Source organism: Schistocerca gregaria, chromosome 3, assembly GCF_023897955.1.
Source record: "Schistocerca gregaria isolate iqSchGreg1 chromosome 3, iqSchGreg1.2, whole genome shotgun sequence".
Classification (NCBI taxonomy): Eukaryota; Metazoa; Arthropoda; class Insecta; order Orthoptera; family Acrididae; genus Schistocerca; species Schistocerca gregaria.
In genome coordinates, this window is record NC_064922.1 from 572,387,296 (window position 1) to 572,405,398 (window position 18,103).

An 18,103-nucleotide genomic window follows, 5' to 3' on the forward strand; every position below is an offset into this window, starting at 1 on the left:
AATAAGTCTTAGTAGTAGCTGGCGGTTATAGCTTTACTCGTAAGCCTGCGAGCGTTCCACAGTTTCTGTTTGACGCAGGCATTTTCAAAACGTGTTGCCTGACTTACGAGGGACTGTGAATATATGACGCGCACCAAATTGTACGCATTACGTCCATGGTGGTTGTTGAGAGATATTTACCACACAGACCGATTCATTGCAGTGCATTTTATGTTATCTTTTACTGGCATCGAAAGACAGTACCTCAAAGTATCCTTCAATTTCACGAAAAACATTTTATTAAATATATTACTCACTCAGTGTTACAATAAAGTCGTTAGCGCTATGAATATTGTGGGAGAACCTTATGTAAAAACTCAACAACAGAGCATGACCTGTCCTTTAATAGCTTTTTCTACCCTAAAATGCTATAATACAAGTGTTGGCTAATTTGTTTTACCACAACATTAACGAACTATCAGTTTGAAAGGTCTCATTAGATAAATTATACAAGACTGTGCTTAAACTGACACACAATATTTTTTAGCGCAACGCAATTTGACATTCAATAATCTCTACAAAAGAATGGCCCTGACTAACATTAACCTATACTTTTCGCAAATCACTTACCTCACAAAAATCTTCGTTACTCGAACTACCGCAATACGGCGAGCGCCACTACCGTCAGCTAAATAAACGATTCAAACTACTGAAGGCACTAGCTACTGATAGGTATAGTTAGCAAATGAAAGATTTTGATAGAGAACAAACAATGTATTTACCTCAATAGTGTTCAGAAGAGATAATATATATAGCAGTTCATGACATCCAGTCTTACAAATTTCAAAACTCCGTCATTTCCCTCCCCACGTCCACCACTGCTGGCGGCTCACCTCCAACTGCGCAACACTACGAGCTGTTAACATCCAGCTGCCCAACACTACAATGGCCAACAACAATGCAAACCAGCCACAGACTGCACACAGCACAGCCAGTGATTTTCAGAGCGCTACGTGGCGTTACCAATACAAAAACCTAAACAGCCTACTTACAAGTTTAATAAGTCATGGTAGCAAAATACTAACACGAATTCGTTACAGAAGAATGGAAACACTCGTGGAAGCTGACCCCGGGGGAAGATCAGTTTGGATTCCAAAAAAAAGAAGGAACACACGAGGCAATACTGGCCCTATAACTTACAAGATAGATAAGGGAAAAAAAAACATACATTTGTAGATTTAGAGAAATGTTTCGACAATGTTGAGTGGAATACCTTAAAATTCTGAGAGCGCCAAGGCTAAAATACAGGGATCGAAAGGCTATTAACAATTTCTACAGAAACAAGATGGCAGTAATAACGGTCGAAGGGATGAGGGGCAAGCAGTGGTTGAGAAGGGAGCGAGACAAGTTTGTAGCCTATCCCAGATGTTATTTAATCTGTACCTTGAGCAAGCAGTAAAAGAAGCAAAAAAAAAAAAAAAAAAGGCTTTACAGTGGAAATTAATGTCCAGGTATAATAAACGGAAACGAAAGGAAGGATGATTGGGTTTGACGTCCTGTCGACGTCGAGGTCATTAGACACAGAGCGCAAGCTAAAATGGTATCAAGGATTGGAAGGAAATTGGCCGTGTTGTTTCGAAGGAACCACATCTCTGGAGCGATTTAGGGAAATCACGCTAAACCTAAATCTGGATGACCGGACGCGGGGTTCAACCGTCGTCCTTCCGAATCGAGTCCAGTATGCTAATCACTGCGCCACATCGCTAGGTAAGAGATAGAAACTACCAGGTTTTCCGATGACTCAGAAATTCTGTTAGAGATAGCAAATGACTTGTAAGAGCAATTGAACGGAATGGACAGTTGAAAAGAGGGTACAAGATGAGTATCTACAGACCGAAAACAAGATAAATGAAATGTCGCCGAATTAAATTAGACGACGCTGAGGTAATGAGATTAAGAAACGAGATATTTATGCTGCCCCCCGGGGGGCAAGCGGCACACTAACAAAGGTCAAAAAATGGTTCAAATGGCTCTGAGCACTATGGGAATTAACATCTGTGGTCATCAGTCCCCTAGAATGTAGAACTACTTAAACCTAACTAACGTAAGGACATCACACACCACACATCCATGCCCGAAGCAAGATTCGAACCTGCGACCATAGTGGTCACTGGTCATGCGGTTCCAGACTGAAGTGCCAAGAACTGCACAGCCACACTGGCCGTCCCATAAACGTCAGCTCGAGATTGGGGGGGGGGGCAACACAAATTTCCTGGACATTAAACTAAGGAAAGAGTGACCATAAATTTGCCCGCCGAGTTAGCCGTGCGGTCTAACGCACTGCTTTCTGAGCTGGAAGGCGTGCTGGTCCCCGGCACGAATCCTCCCGGTGGATTAGTGTCGAGGTCCGATGTGCCGGCCAGTCTGTGGATGGTTTTTAATGCGGTTTCCCATCAGCCTCGGCCAATGCGGGATGGTTCCCCTTATTCCGCCTCAGTTACCCTTTGTCAGCCGTTGCTGTGCAGGCACTTTCTCCACGTACGCGTACACCATTATTACTCCACCGCGCTAACATTGGGGTTACACTCGTCTGGTGTGAGACGTTCCCAGGAGGATCCACTGGGGATCATACGACACTATAACCCTGGGTTCGGTGTGGGGCGGCGGTGGGGTGAGTGGACTGCTGTATCCTGTTGTGAGATTGTGTATCACTGAGGCTATGTCGAGGACGAAGCTTCTCCGTAGTTTCTATGTCTCCAGTTCATTACAGTACAATACACTACAATACAAACACAAATTTAAAATTTATTGAAAACACTCCTTCACTGCCACATTCAACCCGGCTTCCTCCCAACATCCTGCAGCCTACAGACATGCCCCATTCCACCACATGATCCACCGTCTCCTTTCCATCCCTATGTCCCGAGGAGAATTTTGATCAGGAACTTAGAACTATAAAAACAACAGTCACAAATAATGAATTTAACCCCAACACCACTGATAAAATTCTAAATAAAAATATGAAGAAGCACACCAGGTCCCTACTGTCCCCAATGAAAAACACAGACAAACTGGAAAGAAAATTGTGCAGATTACCTTTTATAGGGAAAAAATCAAATAGGATAAGTAACGTTTTGAAGGGAAAAGGTTTCTCTGTATTTTCTATGTCCTTCGGACAATATGTAGCTCCTTGATCGGTTCAAAAGACGAACAACCAGCCACCACAAAAAAACTGGATTTATAAAATCACATGGCATGAGTGTCAATCTTGTTACATTGGGCAGACAGTGAGGTCAATCTGCACCAGGCTTAAACAACATCATAGAAGCTGGAGATTGAAGAAGCATGATTCAGCCTTTGCGGAACACTGCCTGAACAATAACCACAAATACATAATAGATATACAACCTAACGCTCAGAGGAAAAGAGGGCTGAATTAAACCAATTAGAAATTTTATAAATTAAAATACAGATATCCCCAAACCTATTAATAAACGAGCAAACCCAATTCAATTATTCACCTCTGTTAGAAAAATCTCAAGTAAAGGATAGAAGCAAAACTTTATGACTCTGTCCATCAGTAGATGAAACGTTCTTGGCTGATGCATAACTTTAGTCCTGCCATGTTAGTGTAATTGCTGAACTGAGTAATATCGTGTGTAATTTGTTAAAAAAAGGTCATTGAAGTAATTTTGCATTAGGCCATAGATCGATATTTTCAGAAGTTGAGATTACTATATTTTCCTTATCATGATTGTGTATTATCATCTTTGGGAATCAGTAATGTATCTGAGAATGGGCTTATGACACGAAACCTAGGTTGAGCAGAATCATTAAGAATAATATTTGTCAAACAGGGAAACAAACAGTGTTTGTTTAGTTAATGGACAGAGGTTAGGATGTACTGTTTTTCTTTGTTTCTGTTAGGAAATTAGACGGTATGGTTCACTTATATACCGAATCAACATCATTAACATTATTCAGATCATTTACCTACAGTTAACAGGAAGTTATAATTAGTTAGAAAACTTGGTGTTGTGAATTAACATAATTTCTGAAAAACGTATAATTTTATCTCGTGATTGCATTATTACATTCCCATAGAAATGGTAGGAGATATATCTGTATTTTAATTAAACCAGTAATGAATTAGCAAGATTCGTAAATTTCAGCTTACCTAAAAACAGACTTTTGGAATATTTATCAGTCACCTGATGTGCTTAACGTGACTTGCACACTTTGTGTATTATATCAACGAAGGAAAAACCGTTAAATAATGTGTAATTAACTTTTTCATTAACGATTCTCGAACTTTTGTTGTAAAAACTATTGATTTTCAGTCATTTTGATACTATGAAATAATCGTGGAGAGGTTTAACCTGAAATTCTGTTTTGGCGTTTTGTACTGTACCCTAATCAATGTCAGGAATAGAATCAGCAGGGGCTGTTCTAACACCAGGATTCAAATCCCATCTACGACAACAGTGTGTTGTTATAAAAATGTTAGCCGATGTAGTCGGACACATCTGTGAAATGGACTTTGGGATATTTGTCTGGTTCAAATGGCTCTAAGCACTATGGAACTTAACATCTGAGGTCATCAGTCCCCTAGACCTAGAACTACGTATACCTAACTAACCTAAGGACGTCAGACATACCCATACTCGAGGCAGGATTCGTACCTGCGACCGTAGCAGCCGCGTGGATTCGGAGTGAAGCCCCTAAAACCACTCGGCCACCGCGGCCTACTTTTGGGGTATTTCATTAATGTCCTTCCGGAGAAAGTGTGTTTGTTCGTTGGAATGAAAAGAGTATTGAAACAGCCACATACAGATCATAGTGATGCACAACCATTCGCGAAATACAACATTTCTCAACTGTTTAGTAGAGACGCTATGCGCATATTGAAGTCCTTGACAAATCGAAATATCGTCGTAGCATACAAACCCAACTCAGCGTTAACGCATGCACGTTACTGCGTAGGCCTCTCAGTCTGCAGCAGCGGTTTCTCCAGGGGAGGAAGCCACACAGACAGCACTGTTTCTGCCTCCGCCAGAGCGTGCTACGTCATCGAGGCTCGCCCACGAATCCATGGAGCAGCACCAGCTCCCCTGTCGTCAGTCTGCTACATAGGTTACGTGCGCCTATGCACACAAAGCACGATCGCCGCCTATACAACCTGCGGTTGGTTGATTGGGACGCTGCATTTAGCTTCGTCTGTTGCACCGTTACTACTACTCTGCGCACAAACTTGCCGCACCTTTAGCTGGACTCTGCTTTCGATTTTCTGCCATTGGATTACTAGTACCGTCTGTGATGGTAATATTGGTGTCAGTATAAGAAGTTCTAAACTTTATCCTGTTATCTCACTGTGTTGTGGCCACTACAACCTTTAATCGGCCAACGATGGTCGGAAATCTCTGCAAAAAGCGAGAATTTATAGGATCCCCTGTAGCTGTAGAGCTGTGGGGCTATTTGCTACGAAAACTAAGGTCGAAAATCAAACAGAAGAAAATGTGGGTAGCGTTTGAAGGACAAATACTGACACATCAGCTGCTGCGGGTCGTGCTATATAAGACTCAGGTCCTGGCTGCAACGAGCCTATACTATAGTAAGCTTTGCATAGAGAGGGCAGACATTACTAAACACGCCAGTAATTTTAATCTGAACTTGGAAGGTATGAAATATCTAGATTCCTGTGCAGAAGAAGGTGAGTACGAGACTTTCAGCATGTGTTAATAGCAATAGCAGAGTACAGAAGCAGGCAAAGGTGCTCGATGTTTTAAAGCATGAAGCATTATGCCTCTGGGCGGGAGCACCCAGATAAAAATATTTTCCTTCAGTAGCGAAACATAGTGTGAAAAATCAGTCATACAAGCTGCATGTCCTCGTCAGACTGGGGACAAAACGTTAGGTTTCTCCCACAAACGCATTTGACCACGACGTGATAGCCCAAAATATTTTAATAAGCATGTAAATGCAATTTTAGAACGTATATCATTACTTCGTTAGACAGTGTTAAATACTCAAATAAGACCTGTGGCCTTGGGATAGGGTCTTGGAAATGCAATGAAATCTTTCTGAGCCCTGCATTCTAACTCAGCCACTATTAAATTCTGAATAAAATTCGCCGTAATGGTAGCTAAAGACTCCCAGCTTAGTAGTCATCCTCCTACCAAAGGCCGCATTGTCACAGAGAGCAGTAGAGTGGAGAGAGTTTGAGGGCAACCACTTACCTTTCTGAAAATGCCCCTAAAAAGTGGAAGAATCAGCAATAATCAAAGGCATAAGGATTCAGGAGGAAATGGAAACCACTGCAGTAATGATAACGTGTATCCATTGGACATGTGATTTGTAATCGAAAAATTATCATGATGATCTCTCCATTGACAGAAAATTGTAGATTAGTTACCCATTTGGACGTCTATGAGGAAACTAAAAGTGTCGAAGCAATAATGAGATAAAAATTTGAATAACTAAAATAAAGGGAAACATACTAAGAGTTTGAGCATGGAATGTCAGATGTCTGGATGTGGTAAGCAAGCTAAAAAGCCTGAAAAGGCAAATGCAAAATTTCAGTTTAGATATTGTCATTGACAGTGAAGTGAAGTGAAATAGAAGGAGGACAAAGATTTCTGGTTATCCGAATGCTGGGTAATATGAACAGAAGCAGGAAAATGGCGTAACACGAGTAGGATACGTTATGGACAGGAAAGTAGTAGTGCGAGAGAGTTACTGCAAAGCTCTATCATAGGGTTGTTTCCATTAGAACTGACAGCAAACCAATTCTATCAGCTTCACAAGCTGCGAAATCGTCTAGAAAAAACTGTGACTCGTATATGTAATATGTTTCCCTTAATTTACGTCTATGGTCACAAACAGTTTGACAACCGATTACCGATTTCGGTCTGTAATGGCCATCATCAGATCTGTTTCATAAAAACAAAGTCCTAATGTACTGCAGCCATAGTGGCATTTAACATTTGACGATGTCACTATGGCTGCAGTACATTAGGACTTCGCTTTTATGAAACAGATCTGATGATGGTCATTAAAAACCGAATCCGGTAATCTGTTATCAAGCAGTTTGGGACCATAGATGTAAATTAAAGGAAACCAATTCCAACAGCGACAACTTGGGTATATAGGACGATGTCACAAGCATGCTACATGAAGAGGTAAAAGGAAAGGAATCGTTCGACCAGGCCTAGAAGACCACGCAGTAGTGGACCGACCACCGTGCCTTCTTCAGTAATTCAACATCAGAGGTGGTATGGAAGGGCACTGGGTCGGGTGACAATCTAATAATCATGGGGTATTCGAACGGTAGGAGGGGAAGGAATACAAAAACAAGTTATGGGAGAGTGTGGGCTTGGTAGTGGAAATGAGGGAGAAGAGATAATAGTAGAATTCTGCAGTAAACTCCACTCGTAATAGCGAATACTTTGTTCAAACATGGTACTTAGAGATGGCCTTGTGATATTGGAAGATTGCAGCCGAATAACATCATGGTGAGACAGATTCAGAAATGAGATATTAAATTGTAAGGCATATCCAGGAGTAGGTAGTCTCAGATCAGAAGTTACTAAAGATGAAGTGTAGGCTGAAATTTAAGAGACTTGTCGTGAAGAATCAATGTATAAGGAACTAGGATACTGAACTGCTGAGAAATGATTAGATGTGTTTGTAGTTCTCTTCGGCCTTAGGTATTGCGGTGATGAATAGGACAGTGAGAAGTTCAGTCAAAGAGTAATAGACATCTCTAAAATCGGCAACTAGAGAGGTTGGAAAGCCAAGTACGGGCACAAAGAAGGTAACTGCATAGAAATATTTGGTAACATAATAAATTGGGGGACGAACAAAGGAAATACAAAAATGATCATTGAAATTCAGGAGTACAGATATATAAATCACTCAAGGATGAAATAAATAGAAATTGCAGAGAAGGAAAGTAGCTGCAGGAAAAATCTGAGGAAACTGAAAAAGAAATGGTGGCGGGAAGGACAGGTTCAGCGTACAAAAAATTAAAACATCCAGCTAAATTAATAGCAAGGACGCCGAAATTGAGAGTGAATGTAAATTCCACTGTTAAGCGCAAAGAGAGAGCAGATAGGTGGAAGGAGTTCTGTGGACGCCTATCAGAAGGGGAGTACTTGTCTAAAGACGTGATTGAGGAAGAAATGGAAGTCGATATGGAAGACATAGTGGATCCAATATTACAGTCAAAGTTTACTAATGTGGTAACCATGTGACTCTTCAAATATGAATTATAAATGTTTAACCTTTCTCTTCATATTTAGAAGTCGAGGGTATTCTATTTTTCACAGAGGACTCAGATGTTTTGCTTCTGATATACTGTAGGAAATACTTATTGAGCCCTGTAGCATCTATTTCACCTGTCTCGTCCTTTGCTGTTGGTGCTGTCCTGTTAGCTAGGGGTTCGGAGGAAGGAGGTGGGAGGGACTATATCTTGTGGCCTGTTGCCTTGAAATTTTGCAGCCTTTACTCCCTGTGTACTGCGTCTGTTCAAGTCAAATCAGTATGGATTCTCTTCTTTGGGACGCTAAAATCATAACTATGTGCACTCAATGAATCAGTGTGTAGATGTTTGGCAGCAAGCAACTGTGAGGACCAGTTATTTAATATTGGTGATTTTCACCAAGTGGAATGATTAGTTTTTCAAATTCAGACGTCGACGTTTTTTCGGTAATTTATTTTCAATACTTCATTATCAATCACTGTCACTATTATTTATAATTGAATGGTAAAATCTTTGCCAGAGGGGATTATACATCCAGTGATCTAAATGTCTTGATGGTGTATGGTTGTATAAAATTTTTAGATACATTCAACCCAATAACATGAGCACCACACTGTCGAACTGGATCGGAAGGGATGAACACCAGGACATGTTTTTCCTATAGCTCAGTTTCGTGTTTACCAATCTATTCTCGTAAAGGAAAGTGAAGTGATATTGCGTCAGACGATTATTCGTGTCACGTTTACTATGACATTCATTGTGTTTCAGATTCTGAGAGTGCTGGCGTCAACCGGCGGGGACATCTTTACAGCGGATGTCGAAGGCTGCACGCCTCTCCATCTTGCCGCCAAGAACGGCCACGAAGAGGCTGTGGAGCTGCTGCTTGGACTTGGGGCCGAAGCGCGACTGGAGGACTGTCACGGACATACTGCTCTCGCTCTAGCTTGCATGGCCAAACACGAAAAGGTGAGGGACAGACACTAAAAATAGAGTATTGATATATATACTCCACAGGTTTTGTTTCTAGAGTTCAATTTGAGATAGGACATACACACGTTTTCGAACTACTGTGACGTTTAACGTTAGGTGAACATCTGATAGCTTTTCGACGATAGCTAGGTCGAGTGATCGACGTTCTCGTACCAGAAATGAGACAGAGTGCCCTTAATAAATCAGGTTCGTAACAGGTAAACTACCTTGGATTTAATTTATTTGAGTAACTACTTATCCATTAGTGTCCTGTATCTGCATCATTACATGCATTTCCTCTCCTGTCCATCTAGCCACACAAGGATTGTGTGTAACTTAAACATATCTTTGATGATATTCGCGTTCAACATGACATGTTTGTTGCCACTATTAATATCTTGTCAGCCGCAGGATTTAGCTACAGCAGCAGAACGAGATATAACTGAAGGTTTCCGCGATAAGACTTTATTCCCACCGGCGGGCGTTAGCTGTACTGTCACCGACACAGGATTTGTAAGTGGAAAGGACATATCTGGGGACCCTCTTACAAGCAAGTTACGAGACAAATTCGAAAGTGTTTGCCAGAATGCCTCCCATCCCACCCTCTTCCATGGCTCTTCACATACAGCTGTCTCAGAAGTAGGATCCCAAAGAACAGGGAGAAATAATGCTGACAACAGACAACAATGAATGCCCAGTGGTCATCCCAATCCCACGTCGTCAGCGTGTCATAAACCTCTTGCATGCTGACCACCGGGGATGAAACATAGAAAGCAGTGCTCAAGGCAAATGTAACTGCTGAACAAGCGTCACACAGTACTCAGAACGGACAGCTTGCCGCTGTGCGGCCTGTGCAACTTATACAGTAAACCAGTCAGCACCTCTGCACCAGTTTCACGCCTGGCCAACGCTGCATCTCCGGCATCTGAGGTCATCTGTCGCCTAGAACTACGCTGATTGCTGAAAGCAGAAGGACACATTGTTTTAAGATGCTAAACGAGCTGATTGCTCGCAAGGAGCACAGAAAGAGATAAACAAACGCAATAAGATTGTTGAAGGCCGCAAAGTTAAATTCTGAAAATTAAGGAAATATGTATATGCAACAATCGGTAAAACAATACATTAAGTTTACAAATTTCCTTTTGCAACAGCAACGGTGGAAGGCTCACAGTAACTTGTACACTCTTTCAGAAGAAATTACAATAATCTTTCAAGATCAGAAGGTAATAACGTTTGGACTTGAAGGAAACTCTGAGAACATGCTTCCAGGGCTGAAGGCTCTCGATTAACCTTGCCCAGTTGAAAATATAAAATACAGTAAAGCCCCCAAAAACCTTTTAAAATAAATTACAAAGAATGATTAAGGGAACAATACTCAGGAAAAGACACTGCCAAAAAATTACGTAAGCGGCCAGGGCGGGTAACCAGAACACTAACGGCCACAAAGCAGAAAATTCCGCAGGTAAACTTAACTATGGATAAAGTAATGTAATGAAGTACACCTGACCGCAGCTATCCGGAACACTTCACTCGTTGTTGCTCACAGGAAAACCTTGCAGGGTTCACTGCTGCTGCAAGCCAGCAACTGGCTGTCCCGGGCTGCAATCCAGACGCGTTACAACTCCCTGGCAGGGCCCAAATCACGACCAGAACAGCCGCCGTGAACTCTCCTTCTCGTACGTTCCGACTCACTCTACGACAGATGAAGTCATAGCAGCCGAGCAAAGATCCTATCCAAGAGGATATATCGATACGCACTACTAGCGCCGATGACGGTCAGGCAAAACAGCAACTCAGTAACGCCAGTAATTTAAATGAACGTGCCGAGGTGGAAATACGTTAAAACAGGGTGCAAAATATCAAATAGTGGGACGGCGAGCCATGCAGGGCTTAGACTGCCATAAGCGAAGAATGACTTCTTAACAGAAGAACTCTAGAGTTGCAAAATGTTGTAAATGAGAGAAACAAGTTGCTTAAAGTGCAAATTCCTGGAAGTATAGTTTCTGAGCATAGAAGTTAATGGAAGAAAACATGAATTGATGAAGAAACCCTTGTTAGTGAGCTGGAGGTAAGAATACGAATAAGAGACCTGTTGCTCTGCCAGAAGGTGTGACTGGTTAGTGAAATAGCTGCTACGGCACCAAAGGTTGGTTGGCCTGGGGCTGGAAGATCTGTAGACGGGAAATGTTCGTACTAATGGAGCAAGGCTAAAATACACTAAGCAGATTACACAGTAGATGGAGCACGGTACTAAACAAGTCGAAGGAAACATGACTTTGTAATATTAAAATAAACTGATGATATTGACAACATTGACAGAAAATATATCTAATATAGAAATAGTTATATTCTGGAGGAAGACTAACTTTCACACTCAGTATGTGTAGTTACAGTACAAATACACAAATAGCAAGTACTTTGGAGATTAAATTTAGAGCAAAAGTAAAGTTCTATTCTGCAGGAGTGTGCAAAGATACCTAAATTAGCATAAAGTATTCACCTCACGTCGACCTTTGGTTAAATAACACAGTTCGTGGGAAAGATTACGCCTTTAACCGAATGTCTCACAATCGAATCTCCGTACGTACTGCCTAAAATTAATTAACTCGCTTTGTTGCAGGTGGTGAGCTGTCTGGCAGAAGCAGCATTGCGCAAATCCCTTCACGATGGATGGAGTTACCTGCATCTCGCTGCTGAGTCAGGAGACACGCAGGTAATATGAGTTATAAATTCAGTAGTAGTTGTCTCATGCTAGAACAGAAATGGTATTCTATCATCTAATACATGAAGAATCTTAGCGAAAGCTACCAGCTGTAAAGTAAAAGTCTATTACTTGATAATAGGTCATCTGAAACGATTTTTCGCTTTTTCCACACCTGTTCTGCTTCACACAATCACGTCTTATAAATATTTTGGCGTAACGTTGTAAAGTGTCATGCGATGGAACGACGACGTGAGGATTGTGGTAGGAAGGGCGAAGGGTCGACTTCGTTTTATAGGAAGAATTATAGGAAAGTGTAGTTCCATTGTAAAGGAGAGCGCATATAGGACGTTAAAGCGACCTATTCCTGAGTACTACTTGAATGTTTGGGATCCGCACCAAGTCGTATTAAAGGAAGACATCGAATCAATTCAGAGGCTGGCCACTAGATTTATTACCGGTAGATTCGAACTACACGTAAGTATTACTGGGATGCTTCTAGATCTCAAATGAGAATACCTGAAGAGAAAAAAAAAAAAAGGTTGAAATGGCTCTGAGCACTATGTGACGTAACTGCTAAGGTCATCAGTCGCCTAGAACTTAGAACTAATTAAACCTAACTAACCTAAGGACATCACACACATCCATGCCCGAGGCCGGATTCGAACCTGCGACCGTAGCGTTCACCCGGCTCCAGACTGCAGTGCCTAGAACCACACGGCCACTCAGGCCAGAACAATATTGAGAAAATTGAGAGAACTGGTACTGGAAGCTGACAGCAGAAGGATTCTATTGCCTCCAACATACACAGCGCCTAAGGACCATGAAGATAAGATACAAGAAATTATGGTTCATACGAAAGAATTCAGACAATCGTTTTTGCCTCGTTCTGTTTGCGAGTAGAAAAGGAAAAGAAATGACGTAGTAATGCGGGTTATCCTCCGCCATGCGGCGTAAGACGTAGATAGAGATGAAGATCGCTTGATCTTAGAGTTTGATACCGTTTTGCATGAGGTAGTGTGCAGTTTCAACGGGATTTTTCCGGCGCTCATAACACGGAATGGGTCAAGTGTTTTTGATATCCCTTGGATTAGGGACCACTAGTATACTAAACAGAAGGAATGTCTTACTGCAACAATCCTACAGTGCAGGATCAAAGTTTGAATATCACACATTTCCTCCAGCTTAGGCAAATGGAGCAAATCGGTTGGTTCATTTTACATTGGATGTGGTCTACGTTGCGTATTAAGGGGCTTGTTGAGGCGTTAGTTATTTAAGCTGGGGTTCGTGGAAAAAAACAAACGAAAAAAGCGGTCTTCATAGGTTTTTCGCATACAGCCGTAGTTACCGAAATACACTCCTGGAAATGGAAAAAAGAACACATTGACACCGGTGTGTCAGACCCACCATACTTGCTCCGGACACTGCGAGAGGGCCGTACAAGCAATGATCACACGCACGGCACAGCGGACACACCAGGAACCGCGGTGTTGGCCGTCGAATGGCGCTAGCTGCGCAGCATTTGTGCACCGCCGCCGTCAGTGTCAGCCAGTTTGCCGTGGCATACGGAGCTCCATCACAGTCTTTAACACTGGTAGCATGCCGCGACAGCGTGGACGTGAACCGTATGTGCAGTTGACGGACTTTGAGCGATGGCGTATAGTGGGCATGCGAGAGGCCGGGTGGACGTACCGCCGAATTGCTCAACACGTGGGGCGTGAGGTCTCCACAGTACATCGATGTTGTTGCCAGTGGTCGGTGGAAGGTGCACGTGCCCGTCGACCTGTGACCGGACCGCAGCGACGCACGGATGCACGCCAAGACCGTAGGATCCTACGCAGTGCCGTAGGGGACCGCACCGCCACTTACCAGCAAATTAGGGATACTGTTGCTCCTGGGGTATCGGCGAGGACCATTCGCAACCGTCTCCATGAAGCTGGGCTACGGTCCCGCACGCCGTTAGGCCGTCTTCCGCCCACGCCTCATTACCGTGCAGCCCGCCTCCAGTGGTGTCGCGAAAGGCGTGAATGGAGGGACGAATGGAGACGTGTCGTCTTCAGCGATGAGAGTCGCTTCTGCCTTGGTGCCAATGATGGTCGTATGCGTGTTTGGCGCCGTGCAGGTGAGCGCCACAATCAGGACTGCATACGACCGAGGCACACAGGGCCAACACCCGGCATCATGGTGTGGGGAGCGATCTCCTACACTGGCCGTACACCTCTGGTGATCGTCGAGGGGACACTGAATAGTGCACGGTACATCCAAACCGTCATCGAACCCATCGTTCTACCATTCCTAGACCGGCAAGGGAACTTGCTGTTCCAACAGGACAGTGCACGTCCGCATGTATCCCGTGCCACCCAACGTGCTCTGGAAGCTGTAAGTCAACTACCCTGGCCAGCAAGATCTCCGGATCTGTCCCCCATTGAGCATGTTTGGGACTGGATGAAGCGTCGTCTCACGCGGTCTGCACGTTCAGCACGAACGCTGGTCCAACTGAGGTGCCAAGTGGAAATGACATGGCAAGACGTTCCACAGGATTACATCCAGCATCTCTACGATCGTCTCCATGGGAGAATAGCAGCCTGCATTGCTGCGAAAGGTGGATATCACTGTACTAGTGCCGACATTGTGCATGCTCTGTTGCCTGTGTCTATGTGCCTGTGGTTCTGTCAGTGTGATCATGTGATGTATCTGACCCCAGGAATGTGTCAATAAAGTTTCCCCTTCCTGGGACAATGAATTCACGGTGTTCTTATTTCAATTTCCAGGAGTGTTATTAACTGCAGATAATTGTTCAAATTGTAATGGTGTATTCTCTAGGCATTTATCTAGGGGAGCCATCTTGTGGTTTTCAAAACTTTATCTGCTGTCGTGAAACACCCCAGAAACGTGGTTGTTGGATATCAAAATCTAGCAGTTGATTTCGACACGTCTACTTACATCAAGTGGCTGTAATTAGTACGAGATGATCCTAATATCCACATCTCGGACAACCGTGAACATTTACTGGGTATATTTATCCGTTCCCGAGATACAAAGCTTGAAAGTTACCCCATCTGTTCAAGTTAAATACGCACGTAAAATCTAGTGCGAGGCGAAAGCATAGTTTACAAAGTGACGCAGCTGTTAAGCATCTTCTCTATAATCAGAAGGTTTCTGTTACCACCATGTTGTTGAAGTACCTTTCTCTGCCTCGTGATGTCTGGGTGTTGTGTGATGTTCTTAGGTTAGTTAGATTTAAGTAGTTGTAAGTTCTAGTTGACTGATGACCATAGATGTTAAGTTCCATAGTGCTCAGAGCCATTTGAACCATTTTTGTTGGAGTACTGAAGCTCTTGTAAAATTTTACTGCACGTAAAATCCGCTCTGACATATAAAATTAGCTATGGATTATTTCAATTGTACTTAACTAAAAAAATTTTACTGAAGTTTAGTTCATATGAATGAAATGCCATGCTGTAACAGGGCAAAGAACGGAATTATCAAAAAAATATTTTCATCGGAGCTAAAAATGGCAATTCGTCATATTTAATAGAGGGACTGGAATGTGGTACCAGCTGCCTCATTCTACTTTTCATAAAAATTTACATGCGGAAACATACGCGCTTTTTTATGCTCAGGCAAAAAGGATACAGAGGCATTGGGAAGGAATCAGTAAAATAGACGGATTAACGGAGGGCAGAGGGAGACGGTGACAATCAATGGAGGTACTAGTTGTAGGACAGCGCGAAGAAGACTGTAGCTGTGAGAGAGGAGACAGTGAAAGTTAAAAAGGGACAAAGAGAGCCCAAAGGAGTTGGGCGGAATGAATGAGGAAATGGTAAAGTGGAAAAGGATGGGTATGAATCAGTGGTGTATACAGAAAAACCTCAAACATGGGGCCCTAAAGATATCTTAAGCTACTTTTACATTTACCGTAATAAAATATAATCAATTTACATGCAAAGTTTAGAAAGTTTTATTTAATCTGATTATACACATACACAAGACAATGCCGTCTTAGGATATAAAAATGTTACAATTGTAGTTATCTTCCTTAAATGACGAATTCTATGCGCCTCTTCTTCCTGTCAGATTGGTTAATTACATCGACAATAGGACAGTCAATGTCAAGGTGAGTGTTCTACAGAGTTAGCGATAAAGTCGATTCTCTTCCATTGTCGACATCAGCCATGTCTTCGTACGGCGCAACTGTGAAAAACTTCTTTCTACCGTAGCAATAGATGCAGGTAGAAGGACAGACAGACAACGCTTGCATAACAGAATCACGATCATTAAGGGCATTTATGCTCGTTGTCTTGTATTGAAGAAACTCTCGCATTAGTCTCTTTTTAATCACAAAACAGTAGAATATTGTGACTTTTCTCGAACAAATGCCAGACAGAGTAAGGTATCGAATTCACCAGAACGGCCGCTACTTTCCTCCTAGGTATGTGTTAGCTATCCATGTGCCAGACAGAAACGTATAAAGTATGACGTTGTAGACGCACGTGCTACATAGGAAAGTACAACTTCTCCATAACTCGATTCAGTCGAGCCGGCTGACGACAGAAACGAGCGAATAGCTTGCGGGCTGACTGGCACGGGCGGCGCGGATGGCAATGTGGGTGGCCCGGGGAGGGGGGCGCCCCCCACGTGCATCCGCTACTGGCATCAGCGAATAATGGATATGAGCGAGTTACAGGTAGAGGAGCTTTCAGGGATGAGAGGTGAGACGCATGTTAGAAAAAGAGCGCGAATGTGATCGCATTTTTAGCAAAATTTTTAAAGGTGTTGAGGGAGGTAGGATGAGGACGGTGATACCCCACTTTTCAATCAGAGTCTTTTATGCAGGCGCATACTGACCTTCGCGTGATAGGATAGGAGCACTTTTCCGCTAGTTCATAATTTATGTGAAGTTTCTGGTTTTGAACGATTTATATACATGTTTAATAAATGCAAATATTGACCTCCTCCGTGGGTGAGTGGCAACTAAAAAATAATTCAATGATCTCGTCGTATGTAGGGCAAGGACCCACCGCCCCCTTTCCCAACGAAATAAATATGCTTACAAACTTATTGAAAAATCTTTCAGAAGATAAGGAACGCAATCAACTGGATTTTACACCAAGTTTGTCTAATCTGAGTCTGGTCTCCAGTACTACTAATTTAATTACCGATAGGACACCTAAACCTAGTCGTCTTTTCTTCCCTCCTTCCTCGAAGGACAATCTCTGCTTAGCCGCAAATATAATGCAGAGCTATTCAACACAAACGCTAAGGACAGCCACCACTGCCAAAAGCTCCTCAACACACCATGAAAGGCACTTAATATTTTTTTAGTATTTTGGATCATCGACGAATCCACCGTAGAGTGTAAACCTGGAAACAAAAGACTGATGACTGGTAGACATTTCCATTTCCAATTAAAACCCTGGGCATTCAGCGATTTGTTGGTAACGATGAGATTCAACACACGGAGAGAAAATGCACCAAAGATTAGTCCCGTAGAATTGGGAAAAGATGTTTGTATATCAACTTATATAAAACATGTGTACATCCATTATGAAGTAGAAAAATACAAGCATGTTTCTTGTTGTTGTTGTTGTTGTACTTTTTGACTTCAGAATGAGTGACGTATAAGCAGGCGAACATTATGTAAGTAAACACGATTATCCAGAATGAAAACGAATGAAGAGGGAATGAGTGAATGAGGACGCATTTGACAATGCCTCCTACAGGCGAGGAAACCTGAGCAGGTCTCATAATTAGTCGCGGGAGAAGACTGGTTGTTATCGCAAGTGTCCTTTACGATGGAGCCATTCCCACTCATACGTTAATCGGTTTTGGAAAATTAGAAAAGCTGGTAGGGGAATGAAACCTTGCTGATCACAATCGCGAATACTGTGCCACAACCACTGTGACACCTCCTTGAGTGGAGCTCTGTAAGTATATAGTCAGTCTAGTCCAGTACGCTGTGCAACAAGGAAGAAAACGTCTTACATGAATCTGTAGAAAATTTTACGAAACCTCAAGTCTGTGTTCCCATGCACAAGTGACAGCAGAGGTCGACAAAATATGCTTATAAGGTTATGTGAATACAAGTCCTTCAAGGAGATGACACATTTATCTTAGTTTCTCCGAGCCTAGAAATCTTCATACTGTATGGCATTTACTTAATTCCAAGATATCACGTACTATATAAGAAATCA

The 18,103-nt window shown here is 42.6% G+C and overlaps 1 protein-coding gene across 1 annotated transcript in view; it reads left to right on the forward strand.

The window, feature by feature from the left end:
* The window catches only part of LOC126355974 (uncharacterized), a 626,068-nt gene that overhangs the window by 287,635 nt on the left and 320,330 nt on the right, over positions 1-18,103 (forward strand). The window contains exons 10-11 of the mRNA XM_050006583.1: positions 9,008-9,205; positions 11,829-11,921. Coding sequence (XP_049862540.1) covers positions 9,008-9,205; positions 11,829-11,921 — 291 coding nt within the window. The remainder of the gene's footprint in view (positions 1-9,007; positions 9,206-11,828; positions 11,922-18,103) is intronic.